Source organism: Leucoraja erinacea, chromosome 35 (assembly GCF_028641065.1).
Source record: "Leucoraja erinacea ecotype New England chromosome 35, Leri_hhj_1, whole genome shotgun sequence".
Taxonomy (NCBI): Eukaryota; Metazoa; Chordata; class Chondrichthyes; order Rajiformes; family Rajidae; genus Leucoraja; species Leucoraja erinaceus.
In genome coordinates, this window is record NC_073411.1 from 13496446 (window position 1) to 13519125 (window position 22680).

The following is a 22680-nucleotide window of genomic DNA, read 5'->3' on the forward strand; positions in this document are numbered from 1 at the left end:
TGAAACATAGAAACATAGAAAATAGGTGCAGGAGTAGAGGCCATTCGGCCCTTCGAGCCTGCACTGCCATTCAATATGATCACGGCTGATCATCCAACTCAGTATCCTGTACCTGCCTTCTCTCCATACCCCCTGGTCCCTTTAGCCACAAGGGCCACATCTAACACCCTCTTAAATATAGCCCATCAACTGGCCTCAACTACCTTCTGCGGCAGAGAGTTCCACAGATGAAGGGAATGACGTTCAGTGCAAGATTATTCCCGATTAAAGATAGTCCGGGGGTCTCCAGTAGAGTAGACGGCAGGTCAGGTGGTTCAGAAGGTGTGTGATTTACTCCAGTACAAATCACCAAGAAATCGGTGCATCTGCAGGCGGGACTCAGGTAGATGGGGGTGTGTTGGTCGGCATGGGCAAGGTGGGCCGAAGGGCCTGTTGCCCGCGCTGTGTGACTCCGCGACCACACCCTCCCGGCACAGATGGCTCCCCCCACCCCCCTCCCCTCCCACCATCCTGATGCAAGATCCTCCACCAACCCCCCCTCTCCTCGCCTCCCCACCCGGAGTGAGCCTGGTTCTAAGCCGCGTCTCCTCCTCACAGCCTGGAGCAGGGGATGTACAGATTGGATCTCCCTGACTCACAGGGCAGCAATGCGCCGCTCTGCAAGATCCGTGGAGAGGGATGGTAGTCGCTGGGTGAGGTTTTCACAAGAAGGCTTTGGGCAGGAGACCCAGGCTAGACAGACTCCCCCCCCCCCCCACCAGGAAATGCCAGACAAACAGAGAAACGCTGACCACAGGAGTAAGCAAATAATTCATTTTTTTATTCTTGTCCTTTGAAAAGGAAGACACGTTGCAAAAAATATTTAAATATTGTATTAATATAATCCAGAAAAAAAAGCTAAAACATCCAAAAAATACAGAACAATAAATAGTTTAGTCCGAACGGAAGTGTGATCTGTGAAGGTGGATTGTGTGTTCTCACTCACTTACACAGATGTGCCTGCACACTCACTCCCAAACAGGCTCGCACACTTGCTCACAATCTGCGCGAGTGTGCAAATACACTTGCACAGCAGAATCCAGATTCTCGTGCATTTTAGTTTAGTTTAGAGACACAGCACGGAAACAGGCCGTTCGGCCCGCCGAGTCTATGCCGACCATCGATCACCCGTTCACACTAGTTCTATGTTATCCCACTTTCTCATCCACCCCCTGCACACGGGGGGGGGGGGGGGGGCAGTTTACAGAGGGGCCGATTAATCTACAAACTTTCCGCTGACTGGATAACACGAAACAAAAACTTCTCACTGTACCTCGGTACACGGGACAATAAAACTAAACTGAACCTTCGTGAGGTTGCTCGCTCGGTCACTGGCACTCACACGCAGTCACACGCACATACACGTGTACACACACACACACACACACACGCACACACGCACACACACACACACACACACACACGTGTACACACACACACACACACACACACACACACACACACACACACACGCACACACACACACACACACACACACACACCCACACACACACACACACACACACACACACACACACACACACACACACACACACACACACACACACACACGCACACACACACACACACACACACACACACACACGCACGCAGGCAGGCAAAAGCAGCAAATGATGAATTCACAGTAGTCTTGAAGCAAAGGTTGATGTTGCTAATGCCAGCTAACTGAGGACGGGGGAGGGGGGCTGTCCCAGTGCCGGACTGGGACGGTGTGTAGCTGTGGGTCAAGTACAGTTCAGTGCAGTGTGGGCACCCCCTGGCACAACGTGTGTGTGTGTGTGATTGTGTGTGCGCGCGTCTGAGCGTGTGTGTGAGCGTGTGTGTCTATGTGAGTGGGAGATTGACTCCAGGCCCAGGTTCAGTAGCCAGAGCTGCCAGTCTGACCAGATTTATTGGTACGATGTGGAGTGTGGGGGTGGAGGAGACTGTGGGAGGGGCAGTGTCCCCCCTGCCCGCGGGAGGGTGGGGACAGGAGCGGTGAGATTCTGCCGAAGGCGCTGGGGGCCTGAGGGCGACAGACAGACAGACAGACAGACAGACAGACAGACAGACAGACAGACAGACAGACAGACAGACAGACAGACAGACAGACACAGTCAGACACACAGACAGACAGACACAGACAGACAGACAGACAGACAGACAGACAGACAGACAGACAGACAGACAGACACAGTCAGACACAGTCAGACACAGACAGACAGACAGACAGACAGACAGACAGACAGACAGACAGACAGACAGACAGCAGTGACCGACACCTCCAACCCCCGGGCTAAGGCCACTCTGCCCTACCCTGCTATTCCTTCCAGTGATGGCTCTTGTACTTGCTGATGTCCGGTGCTGTCATCAGCTTCTGCATCCAGTCCAGGTAGTTCTGTACCTTGGTGTAGACGCCTGGCACACCCTTCTTTCCACAGCCCACCCCCCAGCTGATCACCCCCTGCAGGCGCATCCGATCCCCCTCCAGGCATACCAGCGGCCCCCCAGAGTCCCCCTGTAGAACAGACAGCAGCGTCAGGGTGGGGGCAGGTCAATATCCACACCCCACCCACCACCCCCTCCTGTCCCCCACCTCCCCTCACCGACCACACCCCTCCTCCATCCACTCCTCCGTCAATCCCTCCCCTCCCCCACCATCCACTCCCCCACCCATCCCCTCTCTCCCCCCCACTCCCTCCTCCCCCCACCCCCCCCCACCCCCCCCCTCCTCCATCCACTCCCCCACCCACCCCCTCCCTCTCCCCACCACCACCCTCCTGTCCCCCACCTCCCCTCACCTACCCACCCCCCTCCATCCATCCCTCCACCATCCACCCCCCTCCACCATCCACTCCCCCGTCACCCCCTCCCCTCCCCCTCACCTCCCCCCCACCATCCACTCTCCCTACCATCCACTCCCCCACCCCACCCCTCTCTCCTCCACCATCCCCCCCCCCACCATCCACTCCCCCCCACCACTCCATCCCTCCTCCATCCACTCCTCCATCAATCCCCTCCCCTCCCCCATCACCCACTTCCCCCATCAGCCCCCCCCTCACGTTCCCCACCATCAACTCCCCCACCGTCCCCTCCCCCACCATCAACTACCCCACCCCCCTCACCAGCCCCCACATCCCTCCCCTCCATAACCTCCCCCACCCCACCCACCCCCCTATTAATCACTCCCCCCCATCCATCTCAACCTCCCCCCCCCCCTCCTCCTAATACCCCCCCCCCCCCTCACCTTGCAGGCATCGTTGGTGCCGACTGTATCTCCGGCACAGATCATGTTGCCGGTGACGGTTCGGTTCTCCAGCCGTGCGGGGGTGCACTGGCTCTGGGGGTACAGGCGCACGTTGGCGGCCTTCAGCTGCTTCGAGTACTTGTGGTCGTCTGTGGGGGACAGAGTGGGGGGGGGGGGGGTCAGGGACGGCAACTCACCCTCCCCCCCCCTCCTCCACACACACAGTGACACACCCCCCATCCCCCCATCGCCCCCCCCCCCCCCTCCCTCCACAGTGAGTCTAGGAGTGAGGGACAGTACCACTCCCCATCTAGAACCCAGCCCCCCCCCCCCCCCCCACCCTCACCCCCAACACAGGAGCTAGATTATTGCGGCATGATGGCACAGCGGTAGAGACCCCGTTTCCACCCTAACCACGGCTGCTGTCTGTAATGAATTTGTACTTTCTCCCTGTGACTGCGTGGGTTTTCTCCGGGTGCTCCGGTTTCCTCCCACACTCCAAAGCCGTGCAGATTTGTAGGTTAATTGGCTTCTGTAAATTGTTCCTAGTGTGTGTAGGATAGTGCTAGTGTACAGGGTGGTCGCTGGTCGGCACACACCCGGTGGGCCGAAGGGCCTGTTTCCATGCTGATCTGTTAAGTCGTATGGGTGGGCGAGGGTCAGAGGTCGTCTGTCCATTCCCTCCCCGACCTGCTGCTCCCCCCCCCCCCCCCACACAGTCAGTGCGGACAGTGGTCACTCACATGCGTGTTTCACGGCCATAGCCGGAGATCTCACACTCCATCCAGTCGGCTAGACGCTGGCCTCTCCGCGGCAGACACACCGGCCTCACCTGGCGCGTGGGGCGGGCACACACACCATCCTGGGATCGCAGCTGGAGCAGCGCTGGGGGGAGAGAAACCATCACAGGAGGGTCACCGCATGGCACAGGGACATAGACACACAAACACAGACACAGGCACAGGGACACAGACACAGACACACAGACACAGACATACAGACACACAGACACAGGCACACAGACACACACACACAGACACAGGCACACACAGACACACACAGGCACACAGACACAGACACACACACACAGGCACACAAACACCAGACACACAGACACAGGCACCATGGCACAGACACAGAGACACAGGGACACAGACACAGACATAGACACACAAACACAGACAAAGGGACACAGACACAGACATAGACACACAAACACAGACACACACACACAGACATACAGACACACACAGACACGGGCACACAGACACAGGGACACAGACACAGGCAAACATACAGACACAGGACACAAGACACAGACACAGACACACAGACACAGACACACAGACACAGGCACACAGACATACAGACACAGGGACACAGACACGGACAAAGACACACAGACACAGGCACACAGACACAGACACAGACACACAGACACAGGGACGCAGACACACAGACACACAGACACAGACACACAGACACAGACACACAGACACAGACACACAGACACACAGACACACACAGACACACAGACACAGGCACACAGACACAGACACAGGCACACAGGCACACAGACACAGAGACACAGACACAGACATACAGGACACACAGACACAGACACACAGACACAGGCACACAGACACAGACACAGACACAGACAGGCACACAGACACAGACACACACACACACAGACACAGGCACACAGACACACAGACACACACACACAGACACACACACACAGACACACAGACACACACACACACACAGACACACACACACAGACACACACACACACTCACACACACAGACACCCAGACACAGGCACACAGACACACAGACACAGACACACAGACACAGCACACACAGGCACACAGACACAGGGACACAGACACAGGGACACAGGCACACGGACATAGACACAAACATAGACACACAGACACAGACACACAGACACACAGACACAGAGACACAGACACAGGCACACAGACACAGACACATAGACACACAGACACAGACGCCAGCTTGGGGTCGCAGCAGGGGGGATAAACCATCACAGGAGGGTCACCGCATGGCACAGACACTCAGAAGGGGGGGGTGTGGAGGTGTGAGGAGGAGAGATGTGGGGGGATTAAGGGCAGGAGGGTTGGTTTTCGGGGGGGGGTAGGGAGGGAGTGGGGAGGGGGGGGGAGTAGGAGTGGTCGGGGTTCGGGGGGGGGGGGCTTTGTACCCATACCGATGTCGTGGTCGTATGTTTCGCTGTCGAAGTCCTTGTGCAGGAAGTAGTCATCTACCTGGAGCAGCTGCTCTGCTGCCGATTCCTGCCAGCTCACCGTGCGGCCAAGCGCCACCCGCAAATGCCCAGGCTTCCTCGACCTGCGGCACAGAGACTGGACGTTACCCCCAGACACCCCGTACACAGCCCTGCCCTGTACCCACTTCACCCGCCCAGCGCCACCCGTCACTGCCCGCTGTAGATGTGCCCACACCCAGGGGGCGGAAATCCTGGGGGGTACACACGTCCCCCCCATGTTTTGATAGCGATTTCCATGCCTGCCCACACCCTCTCCCCCAGACCCGCCTCGCAGACAGCTGTAGGTCAAATGCAGGCAACTAAAAATAGTCCCGTTGGCCACAGTATAGAAATTGGGAGGTCATGTTGCAGTTGTATCAGACGTTGGTGATACCACATTTAGAGTATTGTGTTTAGTTCTGGGCACCGTGTTAGAAACATAGAAAATAGTTGCATGAGGAGGCCATTCGGCCCTTCGAGCCAGCACTGCCATTCATTGTGATCATGGCTGATCTTCCCCAATCAATAACCCGTGCCCGCCTTCTCCCCATATCCCTTGATTCCACTAGGCCCTAGAGCTCTTAGAGAAAGAGAGAAAATATGTTATAGGAAATATATTGTCAAGCTTGAAAGGGTTCAGAAAAGATTTACGAGGATGTTGCCAGAGGGAGTGAGCTATAGGGAGAGGTTGAGTAGGCTGGGTCTCTATTCCATGGAGCGTAGGAGGATGAGGGGAGATCTTGTAGAGGTGTACAAAGGAAGGAGAGGAATAGATCGGGTAGATGCACAGAGTCTTTTACCCAGAGTAGGTGAATTGAGGACCAAAGAACATGGGTTCAAGATGAAGGGGGAAAGATTTAATAGGAATCCGAGGGGTAACTTTTTCACACAGAGGGTGGTGGGTGTATGGAACAAGCTGCCAGAGGAGATAGGTTACACAAAAAAGCTGGAGAAACTCAGCGGGTGCAGCAGCATCTATGGAGCGAAGGAAATAGGCAACGTTTCGGGCCGAAACCCTTCTTCAGACTGATCGGGGGCGGGGACAAGAAAGGGAAAAGGAGGAGGAGCCCGAAGGCTGAGGAAGGGGAGGAGACAGCAAGGACTAACAAAATTGGGAGAATTCGATGTTCATGCCCCCGGGATGCCAGAGGAGGTAGTTGAGGCAGGGACCAACCCATCGTTTAAGAAACAGTTGGACAGGTGCATCGATAGGTCAGGTTTGGAGGGATATGGACCAAGCGCAGGCAGGTGGGACTAGGGTAGCTGGGACGTTGTTGGTTGGTGTGGGCGAGTTGGGCCGAAGGGCCTGTTTCCATACTGTATCACTCTATGACACCTTGGTCAGTGGGCTGCCCATCGCCGGCCCCTGCGGCCCCCGTACCTGTTCTCGAAGCAGTGAGCAGCAGACACGACCCAGCAGGAGCGGATGAGGCTTCCCCCACAGAGGAAGTTCCACGACTTCTCCCTGCGGTTGAAGGTTAAGATGGCAACCTGCCAGGGATTGGAGCTGATGTCCGCGGGCGAGCCGCCCAGGATCCGGAACTGCGCCATCTCCGGCTCCCTCTTGCCACATATCTCCACTGCACACATAGACACACATACACACAGAGTTAACACCGCCTCTCGCCAGCCCAGACCGTCCCCTCCATCCACCCCGTCTACACCTCATGCTGAAGACAGACACAAACAGCTGGAGTAACTCAGCTGGACTGGCAGCATCTCCAGAAGTCCGAAGAAGAGCTTGAACCGAAACGTCGCCTATTTCTTCTCTCCTGAGATGCTGCCTGTCCCGCTGAGTTACTCCAGCATGTTGTGTCTATCTTCGGTTAAAAAAAAAAAAAAAAACCAGCATCCGCCGCCCCTTCCCACACCTCAAGTCCAGCATCATCATCAAGGACCAGTCGCACCCCGGCCACTCCCTCTTCTCCCCTCTCCCATCGGGCAAAAGGTACAGAAGTGTGAAAATGGACACCTCCAGATTCAGGGACAGTTTCTTCCCAGCTGTTATCAGGCAACTGAACCGTCCTCTCCCCAACTAGAGAGTGGCCCTGACCTCCCATGTACTGACTACAGGCTGAACCCAAAACGTCACTTATCCATGTTCTCCACAGATGCTGCCTGACCCACTGAGTTACTCCAGCACTCTGTGAAATGTCACCTATCCATGTTCTCCACAGATGCTGCCTGACCCACCCGCTGAGTTACTCCAGCACTCTGTGAAACGTCACCTATCCATGTTCTCCACAGATGCTGCCTGACCCGCTGAGTTATGGTGCAGCAGCATCTATGGAGCGAAGGAAATAGGCAACGTTTCGGGCCGAAATCCTTCTGGAAATAGGCAACGTTTCGGGCCGAAACCCGGAAGGGTTTCGGCCCGAAACATTGCCTATTTCCTTAGCTCCACAGATGCTGCCTGACCCACTGAGTTACTCCAGCACTCTGTGAAATGTCAGCTATCCATGTTCTCCACAGATGCTGCCTGACCCGCTGAGTTACTCCAGCATTTTTGTGTCTTTCTCTGAAGTGTCATATTCAGCACGAACAACTACTTTAGTTTAAAGACACAGCACGGAAACAGGCCCTTCGGCCCACCGAGTCCGCGCCTACCAGCGATCCCCCATTCACACTGGTTATATGTTATCCTCATCCACTATGGGACAATTTACACAGGGGCCAATTAACTTACAAACCTGGTGAGACCAAGCGGAGGTTGGGCGATCGTTTCGCCGAACCCCTCCGCTCGGTCCGCAATAACCAAGCTGACCTCCCGGTGGCTCAGCACTTCAACCCCCCCTCCCGCTCCGTCTCCGACCTCTCTGTCCCTGGTCTCCTCCATGGCCACAGCGAGCAGCACCGGAAATTGGAGGAACAGCACCTCATATTCCGTTTGGGGAGTCTGCATCCTGGGGGCATGAACATCGAATTCTCCCAATTTTGTTAGTCCTTGCTGTCTCCTCCCCTTCCTCAGCCCCCCTGCTGTCTCCTCCCATCCCCCAGCCTTCGGGCTCCTCCTCCTTTTCCCTTTCTTGTCCCCACCCCCCCCCCCCCCCCCATCAGTCTGAAGAAGGGTTTCGGCCGGAAACGTTGCCTATTTCCTTCGCTCCATAGATGCTGCTGCACCCGCTGAGTTTCTCCAGCTTTTTTTTGTGTAACCTACAAACCTTACCGACCTTGGGATGTGGGGGGGGGGGGGGGGGGGGGGGGGGAACCGGAGCACCCGGCGGAAACCCACGCGGTCACAAGGAGAACGTGCAAACTCCCACCAGAGGCGAGGATCGAACCTGGGGCTCTGGCACTGTGAGGCAGCGGCATTACCCGCTGCCCCATCAGTATTGTGTGTCGTGCTGTGCTGCTGATCTATGTTCTAAGCCAGACCCACCACCCTCTGCTTTAACTTTCTAACTCGTTTTTCTACAGGACAGCAAGGGATTGGAGTTCCCTCACAGCCAGCATCAGAGATCTTCAACACAACAACACATGCAAAGATGCAACTCTGAAAGCACCTTCACCTCGGGGGGGGGGGGGGGGGGGGGGGGGGGGGGGGGTGTGTTATTCTCACCTTCTGGGTCACATGATTGGATGCCACAGTGCTCCTTGATGACCCTGCGTCCCTTCCTGATGTAGCACCAAGGTTCGCTGTCTCCACTGGGATTCCTGCAATGACACACAGCCACCCACGTTAAGAGCCTGTGCCACTTTTCCCCGATTTTATTCGCCGACTTGCCGGCACTCGTAGTTGTCGCAGCAGGTCGCCGGAAAAAGTCAACACTTTGGAAAATTTCGGCGACTATGACGCCTGTTTGGTCGTGAGCAGTCGCCCAATGAGTCGCACCTTTTTCTGGATTTTCAACATAATGAAATTTTTCGGCAACCTACTGCGACTTTGACGGGTGCCTGCAAGTCGCTGAAAAAAAAATCGCGTAAGTGGGACAGGCCCTTAAGTGGGACAATACAATACAATACAATACAACGGTTTATTTGTCACATTGCACAAAAAGTGCAAGTGAAATGATATGTCAGCAGCGATACAATGATAAAGGGCACACACAAAAACACAATAACATTTTAACATAAACAGACAACGTCTTTGCGTTGAGTTTCCAATGGAAGTCCTTTCCACCATTTGACACCAAGCGACCTCTCCGCCACTCATTGCCCACCCTCTCCTTCGACCCATACTCTCCCTCGCTCCCTCACCCACCCCTCATGCTCCCCTCCCTCAATAACCCCCCTCTCCCCCGTACCTGCAGTATCTGTGGCTGCCCAGGCCCAGTTGATGAGCCTTGCTTGACCAGGCGTTGTACAACCGCGGCCGCAGCTCCTCGCTGTCCCAGCTCAGGCACACTCTCCCCGACACTGAATGGCTCATCGTGCCCCGGTAATCCCCGCCGCTGCCCGACACGCACTCCGATGCTGCTTCTGTGGGGCAGAGGGGGGCGGAATCAGCACCGTGAGGGTGGGGGGATCCCACTCACTTCCCTTGCCCACCCTCCCTCTATCCCCTTATCCCTATCACCCCCTCCCCGTATCTCCCTCCTCCCCCCCCTCTTCCTCCCATCCCCCCCCCCCCCCCCCCCCCCCCCCTGTGGCGGTGGTCACTCACGGTCAGGGCAGGAGTCCAGGCGGCATCTTTCCCAGCTCACCACATGTCCAATGTAGACGTGGCACCAGGGCATCGTGTCATTGTCGGGGTTCCTGCAAAGGGGCACACGTTACACAGAGTCTCCCCCACACTCGACCCCACTCACTCCCACACTCACCCCCACATTCACCCCCACACTCACCCCCACACACACACTCACCCCCACACACACACCCACACACTCACCCCCCACACACACCCCCACACACACCCCCACACACACCCCCACACACCCCCACACTCACCCCCATACACACACTCACCCCCCACACACACTCACCCCCATACACACACTCACCCCCCACACACACACTCACCCCCATACACACACTCATCCCCCACCCACACACACCCCCACACTCACCCCCATACACACCCCCACACTCGCCCCCACACACAAACCCCCCTCCCCCCCACACACACACTCATCCCTACACCCCCCCCCCCCCGTCAGTGCCAGAAAGGGGTGGGGGGTATTGCTCCTCCCAGCAGTAGTTTGGAGTTCCCGAGGGGGAAAGTGTCAGTGTGGAGGGGAGAGGGGTGGGGGGGGTACGCTGGTGGGGGGGCGATGTTGAAGGGGGGGGGGTGGGAGGTGGGGAGGGGTGATGGGGGGAGGGGTGATGGGGAGGGGGGGGGGGTATAGCTCCCTACCTGCAGTAGTTTGTGGTTCTCCAGCCCCTGTCGCTGCCCCTGCCCGGAGCGGCCGTTGTAGCGGGAGCGCAGCACCGCACTCAGGTTCCAGTTGAGGCAGCGGCGGCCGGTAGGCGGTGACACTCGCCGTACCCCGGTAACCCTCTCCCCGACCCGGGTAACACTGGGCAGCCGTGTCTGTAACACAGGGACACCGTCAGGGAAGGGGAGAGAGAGGGGGGGGGGGGTAGAGGGGGGGAGAGGGAGGGGGAGAGAGAGGGGGGGAGGGAGAGAGGGGGGAGAGGGGGGATATAGGGGTAGAGAGAGGGGGTAGAGAGGGGGGGAGAGGGGGAGAGAGGGCGGGGGAGAGGAGAGAGAGGAGAGGGGAGATGGGGGGGGAGATGGGGGAGGGAGAGAGGGGATATAGGAGGTAGAGATTGGAGAGTAGGGGTGAGAGCCGTTGGGGGTAGAGATTAGGGGTAGAGTAGGAGGGAGGGGAGTGGAGATTGGGATGTGGGAGAGGGGGAGATAGAGAGGATGGGGGGGAGAGATGGGGAGGGAGGTTTGCAGAGATGTGTAGGGGTAGATTAGCTATTTTTTGGGGTAGAGAGGGGTAAGAGGAGTAGATGGGGAGGGGGAGAGGGGGGAGAGGTAGAGGGGGAGAGAGAGGGGAGAGATTGAGGGGGAGAAAGCGAGAGGGAGAGATGTAGAGAGAATTTAGGTAGAGAAGCATGGGGGGAGAGATACATGGATTGTTGGGAGTGAGGGGAGGGAATTGGGGAGTTGGAAAGTTCTAGGAGATAGGGAGCGTAGGTGATGGAGTTATCTAGGGAGAGAGTAGGGTAGAGAGGGGGTAGAGCTATGGGGGTTTTTAGGATAGAGGGGAGGAGAGATAGGAGGGAGTTTTTAGGGGAGAAGGGGGGGTAGAGCGAGGTAGTAGAGGTAAAGTGGTGGCAGAGACTAGGGGTAAGGCTTGAGGGGAGAAGGTGTGGGGAGAGAAAGTTTTTTTATAGGGTAGAGATCTTGGGGAGTGAGGGGGGAATAAGGGGGGGTTAGAGGAAGATGTTACAGAGGGTTCGAAGCCCGGTATCCCGGGCTGGACGGGACATCCCCTGATAGGAAGAGACCCAAAACAGAAACTTCACCCACAGCGACAACAAGGAGACGTACCCCGCAGCAGCGACCCCCGAGGGTAGCCAGATGGGGGTGGGGGTCCCTTTGGGATGATGGGGGGGGGGGGTGTGTGTGGGGGGGGGGGGGGGGGGGGTGGGGTAGAGGGGTCAATCATGGACAAACACACACCCTCTCTCTCTCCCCCCCCCCCCTGGTAACCGACCAGACCCTCAAACCTCCCTCCTTTGACCTCCCCTCCCCCCACCGTCTCCCCAACCTCCCCGTTGCTCCCTGCCAAAGCCCCCACCTTCAACCCTCGGTTTTAGAGCCCTTTCCCTCTCTCCCCCCTCTCCCATCTCGCTCTCTCCCTCTCTCTTATCTCCCTATCCCCTCTCTCCCCCCTCTCACCCCTCTTTCTCTCTCCCCCCCTCTCTATCTTTGTCCCTCTCTCCCTCACTCTATGTCCCTCTCCCTAGATCTCTCCCTCCCATCTCTCCCCCCTCATCTCCTCCCTCTCCTCTCCCCCCTCCTCCCCCTCTCTCTCCCCTCTCTCTCCCATGCCCCCTCTGACCCCCTATATTTTGCCCTCTCTATTTCTCTCCCCCCTGTCTATCCACCCCCCCTCTCTTTGTCTCCTCCGAGGCCCCCTCTCTCCTCGCCTCTCGCCCCTCTCCCTCTCCCCCCTCCCCCCTCCTCTCCCTCTCCCTCCCCCCCCCTCCACCCACCTGCGTGTCCCCTGTCTCTCTGACCCCCCCTCGGCGGTGTTGTCTCGGATGTTCCCTCTCTCATCGACACAACTTCGTCTCTCTCGTTGTTTATCCACCCTCAGGCCACGTCTCCCCATCCGTCTAGAAGCGAGACTTGTCCCTCTCTCCCTCCCCTGGAGCTAGGGAGAGTGTCCTCAGATCCGGGGCCAGACCAGGGCCAGCATCATCCAGGCTAGGAATGCCCATAGTTCCACATGTGCCCCCCGCCCTCAGACGCGCTAAAACACCCATTTAGTCCGGACTAGTCTTCCCTCTCCCCCCCCTCCCCCCTCTCCCCCCCCCCCCATCACACTCCTCTCCCCCCCCCAGACTAACCACTCCTGTTCCCCCCTCCTCCCCCCTCCCCCCCCCCCCCTCCCCCACCGTCCCTCCCCGCCCCCCAGCCTCCCCCCCACCCCTGTCCCGGCGGTGTTGTCCCCGAAATATCAGATGACCCCACGCGATACATCCTCACCTCGCCCTATCTGCCCCCCCCTGCCAGCCCCGTCCCCCCTCCTGTAGAAGCCTCCTTCCCAGGCTCAAGCTACCCCCCCCCCCCCCACTCACCCCCCTCCCCACCTCCTCCCCCCCATGCCAATCCTCTATCACCCCTTCCCCTCTCCCCCACACCAACCCCTCCCCACCCGCCCCTCACTCGCGTCTATACACCCTACCCCATCCCAGTCCCATTCTTTCCAGACTCCTCCCCACACCCCCCCCTCCCCCTCCCCCCTCACCTCCCGGCCCCCCCCCCCCCACACCAACCCTCCCCTCCTCCCTCCTCCCCCCCCCCCCTCCCCCACTCCCCCCTCCCAACCCGCCCACCCCCCCCTCACACCCCCTCTCCCCCCCCTCACCCCAACCCTCCTCCCCCCCCACACAACCAATCCCACTCCCCTCCCCCCCCCACCCCCTCACCCTCCTTCGCTCCCCACACCCACCACACTCCCTCCCACCCCCCCCTAAGGGCACCCCTCCCCACACCCCCCCACCTCCACCTCCCCACCCACCCACCCCCCTCCCCATCCCTCTCGACACACACCTCTCCTCCCCCCCCCTCCACCCCCTCTCTCCCTTCCCCATCCCTCGCTCTCCTCTCCCCCCGCCCTTCCACTCACCTCCCCACCCCACCCCACCCCCCACCCACCCCACCCCCACCCCGGCCAGTGTAGTATCGTTGGTGAACTCACGGCGAGAGCTGGTTTCGTATTCCCGCGTTCCTCTCCTGATCCGCAGCTTCTGCCAGAGGAGAGAGTGGGGGCTGAGAATGTGAGCAGGACCCTCACCGCCACGACTATCTCCCTCACCTCTACCCCACCCCCACCTTTTAAAATACATTTGGACAAGTACACGGATGGGAATTTTCTAGAGGGATGTGGACCAAATACAGGCAGTGTAGATGGGAGAGCATGGATGAGTTGGGCCGAAGGGCCTGTTTCCATGCTGTATGACTGAGATATTCAAGAGAGTTTATTGTCACGTATCCCTCATTGGACAATGACATTCTTTTTTGCTTCAGCACAACAGAACACAGTAGGCATTGAATACAGAACAGATCAGTGTGTCCATATACCATTATATAAATATACACACACATCAATAAATAAACGGATAAAGGGCAAATAAACGGATAAGTGGCCAAATGCAAGCGACTGGGGCAGGCCCAGTACATCAAGATTGTTGGGTAGGCCGAAGGGCCTGTTTCCATCCTGTACACCCCTGTGGCTGAGAGTGAAGGGAGAGGAGGGGGAGAGGGTGAGGGGGAGCGGGGAGTGAAGGTTTTACCTCAGTGGCCGCGCTGAAGCCGAGCAGCAGAACGACGATGGTGGAGAAGGTCAACATCTTGGAGTTGTTTTCCTGCAAAGATATTAATGGCAGCACCATCAGAGCTGTGTGTGTGGGGGGGGGGATTGGGGGGGTGGGTGGGTAGGGGGTTGGGGGGGGGGGGGGGGTAGGGTGGGGAGGGGTTTGGGGGGGTGGGGGTGGGGGCGACTCGCACCTAGCCCCGTTCCCCACCTCCCGCACCGACCCAGGAGCCAGAGTTACAATCCAAGGAAACTTCCCCCCCACTCTCTCATCCACTCCACACACTACAGGCACCAGGTAACTCTGTGGGGATTCATTGCCACAGACAGGTGTGGCGGCCAAGCCATTTGGTATTGTTTAAATGAATAGTACGGGCGTCAGGGGTTATGGGGAGAAGGCAGGAGAATGGGGTTGAGAGGGAAGGATAGATCAGCCATGCTTGAATGGCGGGGTAGACTCGATGGGCCGAATGGCCTAATTTCTGCTCCTATGATTGATGAACTTATTCACAGAGGCCCAATTAACCTACAAACCCGCACCTTGTAGATTAACAGGAGTAAACTGGAGGAAACCCACGAGGTCACAGGGAGAACTTGCAAACTCCACGCAGCCAGCACCCGTAGTCGGGTGCAATGAGCAACAGTCACAGAGAGTGGTGAATCTGTGGAATTCTCTGCCACAGAAGGTAGTTGAGGCCACACAGTTCATTGGCTATATTTAAGAGGGAGTTAGATGTGGCCCTTGTGGCTAAAGGGATCAGGGGGTATGGAGAGAAGGCAGGGATGGGATACTGAGTTGGATGATCAGCCATGATCATATTGAATGGCGGTGCAGACTCGAAGGGCCGAATTACCTCAACTCCTGCACCTATTTTCAATGTTTCTACTCGTAACCTTCTGCCCTGAAGAATAATCCTCAGGCAGCCTCTGACCCTTAAACCCGACAGTCTGAAGAAACGTCACACATTCCTCATCTCCAGAGATGCTGCCTGTCCCGCTGAGTTACTCCAGCTTTTAGTGTCTGTCTTAGATTTTAATTCACTGCAGATCTCAAGGTTTCTATGAGTTAACACAGTGGAATAGAAATCCTCTAAGTAATCTGGGCAAGGTTCCTGGAAAGCCCAGTGTGTGAGAGTGGGCCAGATCTCACCACATCGGCAAACTGCATTCACAGCAGGATTGTGAAATCTGAATCAGTCTGAAGAAGGGTCTCACCCCTTCCTTCTCTCCAGAGATGCTGCCTGCCCCGCTGAGTTACTCCAGCGCTTTGTATCTGCCTTGGGTTTAAGCCAGCACCTGCACTTCGTTCCTACACAAGCTGTGGAGTGTCTGAGCTCAGTGTCAAAGCTGGTGCCAAGGTTCCTGTAGAGGAGGTTACACAAAAAAGCTGGAGAAACTCAGCGGGTGCAGCAGCATCTATGGAGCGAAGGAAATAGGCAACGTTTCGGGCCGAAACCCGGAAGGGTTTCGGCCCGAAACGTTGCCTATTTCCTTCAGTCTGAAGAAGGGTTTCAGCCCAAAACGTTGCCTATTTCCTTCACTTCATAGATGCTGCTGCACCCGCTGAGTTTCTCCAGCTTTTTTGTGTAACCTTCGATTCTCCAGCATCTGCAGTTCCTTCTTAAACTTCCTGTAGAGGAAGCTGACCTCCCACAATGCGGACCACCCCGGCCCTGTCTCTGGGACCCACTCCTCCCACACTCTGCCCCGGCCTTTAGACTCTACAGATACAGCAGGGAAATAGGCCATTCGGCCCACCGAGTCCGCACCGACCAACCATCGCCCAACGCCATCACTGTCCTACACACACTAGGGAAACTTCACTATTCGATTGACCTACAAACCCTAAGATAGACGCAAAATGCTGGAGTAACTCGGCATCTCTGGACAGAAGGACCAAGTGATGAAGTCTGAAGAAGGGCCTCGACCCCAGACATCACCCATTCCTTCTCTCCAGAGATGCTGCCTGTCCCGCTGAGTGACTCCAGCATTTCGTGTCTATCTTCCATGTAAGATCCCTCTCGCACAACCTACAAAACCCGTGTCATCTGTGGAATGCCGGAGAAAACCCACGCGACCACAGGGAGAACATGCAAACTCCACACAGGCAGCAGCCGTGGTCAGGGCCAGATCGGGTGGAACAAATGCAAAAACAAACCAGGCGCTCGGTTTTGTTTCTAGAGGGATGGATGTTATGATAAGCCATTACTGAACCATGGTGAGACCACAGTTATGTAGACAGCTCTGGTTGCTAGGGCCTGTGAAAGGATGGGAAGGCTTTGGCAGGTTTACACAGAAAGTTAATTAAAAATGCAAAGTCAAAAACCCAGCTCCTATTCTCCAGATATTATTCATCATCGGGAGACACAATGTCTCTTTGTTCCCTTGGGGAGGCTGAAGGCTGGGCTGGTGAAAAGGTTTGTGATAGACTTGATCTAGAGTGGATGTTTCTACTCTGGGGGAGGGGGTGGGAGAGAGAGAGAACAAGGCGGCAGCATTGTAGACGCACAAAGCTAGAGTAACTCAGCGGGACAAGCAGCGTCTCTGGAGACAAGGAATGGGTGACGTTTAGAATAGATTTAGACAATAGGTGCAGGAGTAGGCCATTCGGCCCTTCGAGCCTGCACCGCCATTCAATGTGATCATGGCTGATCATCCCCAATCAGTACCCCGTTCCTGCCTTCTCCCCATATCCCCTGACTCCGCTACTTTAAGAGCCCTATCTATTGAAAGCACCGAGAGAATCGGCCTCCACCGCCCTCCGAGCAGAGAATTCCACAGACTTCCATGCTGCCTGTCCCGCTGAGTTACTTCAGCAACAGACCAAACGTTGGTAGGTGGGACCAGTGTAGGTGGGGCATGTTGGGCGGCGAGGGCAGGTTGGGCTGAAGGGCCTCCTAGGACTATATAGAAGATAAACAGAAAATGCTGGAGTAACTCAGCGGGACTGGCAGCATCGCCGGAGAGAAAGAACGGGTCGAGACCTTTCTTCAGACTGCTTAGTTAGACTGTAGTTTGCAAAGATGATAAAATAGCAGCCGGGTTCAATCATTGGATCCCAGTCCTAGTCATCTCATAAAGGGTAGTTCGATAGGGGAACTGTGTCCCAAGGTGCAGGGTGGAGGCGAATAGAGTTGAGGCCAGACACATATGCAAGAAAATAGGCTGGAAATGTGGAAAAAACAGCAGACAACACAGGAAACGGCCAGTTGAGCAAGAAACACAGCGAGTCGGGGCGGGGGGGGGTGGGGGGAGGGGGGGGGGGGGGGGGGGGGGAGTTGTTTAACACAATCGGCGAAAGAGAAACAGCGAAACACTGTATCTTGGCAGGAGGAACTCGTGTAAGAAGGAACTGCAGATGCTGGTTTAAAGCGAGGATGGAAGCAAAATGCTGGAGTAACTCAGCGAGACGGGCAGCATCTGTGGAGAAAGGTCTCGACCCGTTCCTTCTCTCCAGTGATGCTGCCTGTCCCGCTGAGTTACTCCAGCCTTTTGAGTCTATCTTTGTTCTAGAGGAACTCAGCGGGTCAGGTAGCATCTGTAGAGGGAATGGACGAGCCGTTGTTTCGGGTGAGGATCCGGTTTCGATCCTGACCTCGGGTGCTGTTTGTACGGAGTTTGCGCCCGCTCCCTGGTGACCGCGTGGGTTTTCTGCGGGGGCTCCGGCTTCCCCAAAGACGTGCAGGTTTGTAGGGTCATTGGCTTCTGTAAATTGTCCCTGGTGTGTGTAGGGTGGGACTAGCGTGAGTCGGTGGGGCTGAGTCTCTAAACTAAATTCAACCCGACCTCTGGCTCCGAACCCCGCCTCAAGGCCGCGCTGGTTTGTAGTGTTCTGGAGATTTACAGCTCACACTCATACACACTCACACAGAGATAGAGAGGTCACACTCACACACACTCACACAGAGATAGAGAGACTCTCACTCACACACACTCACACGGAGATAGAGAGACTCACACTCACAACATACACAGATAGACACACACACACACTCACTCACACGGAGATAGAGACTCACACTCACATACACTCACACAGAGATAGAGAGATCACACACTCACACACACAGTTTAAGAAGGAACTGCAGATGCTGGAAAATCGAAAGTACACAAAAAAGCTGGAGAAACTCAGCGGGTGCAGCAGCATCGATGGAGCGAAAAAAATAGGCAACGTTTCGGGCCGAAACCCAGTCTGGAGAAGGGTTTCGGCCCGAAATGTTGCCTATTTCCTTCGCTCCATAGATGCTGCTGCACCCGCTGAGTTTCTCCAGCTTTTTTGTGTACACTCACACACATACACAGATAGAGACTCACAGACACACACACACACATACACAGATAGAGAGAGACACACACATGCACACACACACACACCCACACGACTACACACTCACACACACACACCCACAACCACACACTCACACTCACTCACACACACAGATACAACTAAAACAACAGAACACAGCAGTAAAACAATACGGTTGTACAAGATAGAAACTCTCTCACACCCACTCGCTCTCTCCCTCTCTACCTCCCTCCCTCTCGCTCTCTCTTATCTCCCCCCCCCCCCCCCCCTCCTCACTCTCTCTCTCTCCCACACAAGGTCCCGTCTCCTTGCGAAACGCTGATGTCACGTATCGGTGACCCACCCGCTTGTTCATCCGAGCCCAGTATCGGTGCCGGTACCGGTGGCCGCTCCTGCCGGAGATCAGGGGGGGGGGGGGGGGGGGGGGGGAGGTGGGGCAAGCGGGGGCCGGGTGGGTGGGACAGCGGGCAGAGGGGCAGCGTTGGGCACGGGGACTTGGGGGGGGGGGGGGGGGGGGATAAAGGGGCGTGAGAGGGCTACGGGGCGAGGGCGAGGGGCGAGTAGAGAGGGGGCAGAAGGAGGGGGGGGGGGAGAGAGAGAGGTCGGAGGGACAGAGACTTGTAAGGAATGGAGGAGACTTAGAGGGGTAGAGAGAGGGGCAAGGAGCAAGGGGCAAGGGGCAGCCTCCGGGAGGGTCCCGGGTCCCCGCGCTGCCCCCGGGGGAGAGGAGGCCACAGCCCCCGCTGGTCGGGCCCCTCCAGCTGCAAACTCACCACCGCTGTCCGATCCGCAGAGGTTGAAGCGAGAATGATCCGCTCCGGCCCCGCGGCCGCCTCTTGTAGCCGAGCCGGGCGGAGCCGGCCTGATGTCACCGCCCCGGCAATGGAGCTCCCTCCCCTCTTCTCTCCCTCCCCTCCCTCTCTCCCCCCTTCTTCCTGCTCCCCCCCCTCTCTCTCTCCCTCCCTCTGTACTCCTCTCCCCCTCTTCATCTTCCCCCTCCCTCTCCTCTCCCCCTCTCTCCCTCTCCATCTCTCCTCCTCCCCTCTCCAAGGAGGTGGAACGGAACAGCACAATACGGAAACAGGCCCTTCAGCCCACAATGATGCCACTATCCTATCTTACTCCACCACCACAGCGCAGTGCATTCTGGAATTTAGAAGGATGAAGGGGTCTCTCATTGAAACTTACCGAATCGTGAAAGGCCTGGATAGAGTGGATGAGGAGAGGATGTTTCCACTAGTGGGAGAGTCTAGGGCCAGAGGCCATAGCCTCAGAATATAAGGACAAGGACGCTCCCTTAGAAAGGAGATGTGAGGGGGGGGGGGGGGGGGTGGTTATTCAGCCAGAGGGTGGTGAATCTGTGGAACTCATTGCCCCAGACGGCTGTGGAGGCCAAGTCAATGTATATTTTTAATGTGGAGATAGACAGATTCTTGATGAGTACGGGTGTCAGGGGTTATGGGGAGAGGAGGAGAATGGGGTTGAGAGGGAAAGATAGATCAGCCATGATTGAATGGTGGAATAGACTTGATGGGCCGAATGGCATAATTCTGCTCCTAGAACGTCCAGGCACCCACCGCGACACCGAGTAAAAAACACTTTACCTGTACACCTTCTTTAAACTTTGTGTGGGAAGGAACTGCAGATGCTGGTTTAAACCAAAGATAGACACAAAATCTAAATCTCCCCCCCTCACCTCAAACCTATGTCCTCTGGTTCTTGATTCCCCTACTCTGGGTAAAAGACTCTTTGCGTTCACCCTATTTATTCCCCTCATGAGTTAATACACCCCCATGAGATCACTCCCCATGCTGCTGCTCTGCAAGGAATAGACTCCCAGCTCTGCCCAACCTCTCCCTGTAGCTCAGGCCCTCGGGTCCTGGCAACATCCTCGTAGATCTTCTCCGCACCCTTTCCAGCTTGACAACATTCTTCCTGTGGCAGGGGTGACCTAAACTGAACACAATTCTCACACACGGCCTCACCAAAGTCTTGCACAACAGGAACATGCCTTCTCAACTTCTGTACTCCTGAGGTCAACATGACTGGTGTCTCTCAAAAGAGTCTGAAGAAGTGTTCGAGCACAAACGTCACCTATCCATGGTCTCCACAGATGCTGCCTGACATAGAAACATAGACACGTAGAAAATAGGTGCAGGAGTAGGCCATTCGGCCCTTCGAGCCTGCACCGCCATTCAATATGATCATGGCTGATCATCCAACTCAGTATCCCATTCCCGCCTTCTCTCCATACCCCCCGGATCCCTTTAGCCACAAGGGCCACATCTAACTCCCTCTTAAATATAGCCAATGAACTGGCCTCAACTACCCTCTGTGGCAGAGAGTTCCAGAGACTCACCGTTCTCTGTGTAAAAAATGTTTTTCTCATCTCGGTCCTAAAGGATTTCCCCCTTATCCTTAAGCTGAACCCCCTTGTCCTGGACTTCCCCAACATCGGGAACAATCTTCCTGCATCTAGCCTGTCCAACCCCCTAAGAATTTTTTAAGTTTCTATAAGATCCCCCCTCAATCTCCTAAATTCTAGCGCGTACAATCCGAGTCTATCCAGTCTTTCTTCATGTGAAAGTCCTGACATCCCAGGAATCAGTCTGGTGAACCTTCTCTGCACTCCCTCTATGGCAATAATGTCCTTCCTCAGATTTGGAGACCAAAACTGTACGTAATACTCCAGGTGTGGTCTCACAAGACCCTGTACAACTGCAGTAGAACCTCCCTGCTCCTATACTCAAATCTATTAATGCTAACATCCCATTTGCTTTCTTCACTGCCTGCTGCACCTGCATGCCTACTTTCAATGACTGGTGTACCATGACACCCAGGTCTCGTTGCATCTCCCCTTTTCCTAATCGGCCACCAATCAGATAATAGTCTACTTTCCTGTTTTTGCCACCAAAGTGGATAACCTCACACTTATCCACGTTATCCGCTGAGTTACTCCACCATTTTATGGGTGTTTTCCAAATGTCACACGGGACCCTTTGCAGCCTAATAATGAGGAACTACGCAATGAGGAATATTCTGCAAACGCTCGCATATCCTTGACCATTGCAACTTTCACATCCACTTGAGGGCATGGATGGAACTGATAGATGGAACCAACCGGTTCTGGTATGTGTCGGGGTTGGGGTTGGGTGGGGGGAACTTGGAGGGGGATTTGAAACCATAGCTGCATTAGGATCTACCACAGCAGCCAATGAGCCACCCCTGAGCCAGCGAGGCGGGCAGCGAGGGAAGTAGCGCCCTGGTCTGATGTTCGTGGCTCTCAGTTCTGTGTGTGCTGTGTGCATCCATCCACGTAGGTGGACAAGGACACTGCAGAACCTCTGTGGACCGGGACGTGGAGCGCACCCCCTCCCCCCCCCCCCCCCCCCCCCCCTCCACTTGTAGGTCCGAAGGGCCTGTTTACATGCTGTATGTCTTTAATTCAAAATCAATACACAAAAGACAACAGGTGCAGGAGTAGGCCATTCGGCCCTTTCAAGCCAGCACCACCATTCAATGTGAATCATGGCTGATCATCCCCAATCAGTTCCCCGTTCCAGCCTTCTCCCCATATCCCCTGACTCCGCTATCTTTAAGAGCCCTATCTAGCTCTCTCTTGAAAGCATCCATAGAACCGGCCTCTTGAGGCAGAGGAATCCACAGACTCACAACTCTCTGTGAGAAAAAGTGTTTCCTCATCTCAGTTCTAAATGGCTTACCCCTTATTCTTAAACTGTGCCCCCTGGTTCTGGACTCTCCTAACATCAGGAACATGTTTCCTGCCTCCAACGTGTCCAAACCCTTAACAATCTTATATGTTTCAATAAGATGCCCTCTCATCCTTCTAAACTCCAGC

At 56.1% G+C, this 22680-nt stretch overlaps 1 protein-coding gene across 1 annotated transcript; it reads right to left on the reverse strand.

Annotated features, from left to right (window-relative positions):
• Positions 1-799: 799 nt before the first annotated feature.
• Positions 800-10273, reverse strand: plat (plasminogen activator, tissue). Its single transcript, XM_055662245.1, has 8 exons — positions 10183-10273; positions 9824-9998; positions 9139-9233; positions 6961-7159; positions 5523-5662; positions 4030-4171; positions 3287-3449; positions 800-2557 (listed from the first exon to the last, which is right to left on the reverse strand). Exons 1-8 carry the CDS (start codon positions 10253-10255, stop codon positions 2360-2362), a joined length of 1185 nt encoding a protein of 394 aa, XP_055518220.1. The 5' UTR covers positions 10256-10273; the 3' UTR covers positions 800-2359.
• Between the last annotated feature and the right edge of the window lie 12407 nt (positions 10274-22680).

Excerpts from the sequence above, each read along its gene's own strand:
- plat (XM_055662245.1), bottom strand. The coding sequence starts at position 10,255 with ATGCCCTGGTGCCACGTCTACATTGGACATGTGGTGAGCTGGGAAAGA. Across the intron at positions 3,450-4,029 it reads TATGGCCGTGAAACACGCAT|TCTGTCCCCCACAGACGACC; the intron begins GTGAGTGACCAC and ends CCCCCCCCCCAC. Across the intron at positions 2,558-3,286 it reads GCACCAACGATGCCTGCAAG|GGGGACTCTGGGGGGCCGCT; the intron begins GTGAGGGGGGGG and ends TCTGTTCTACAG.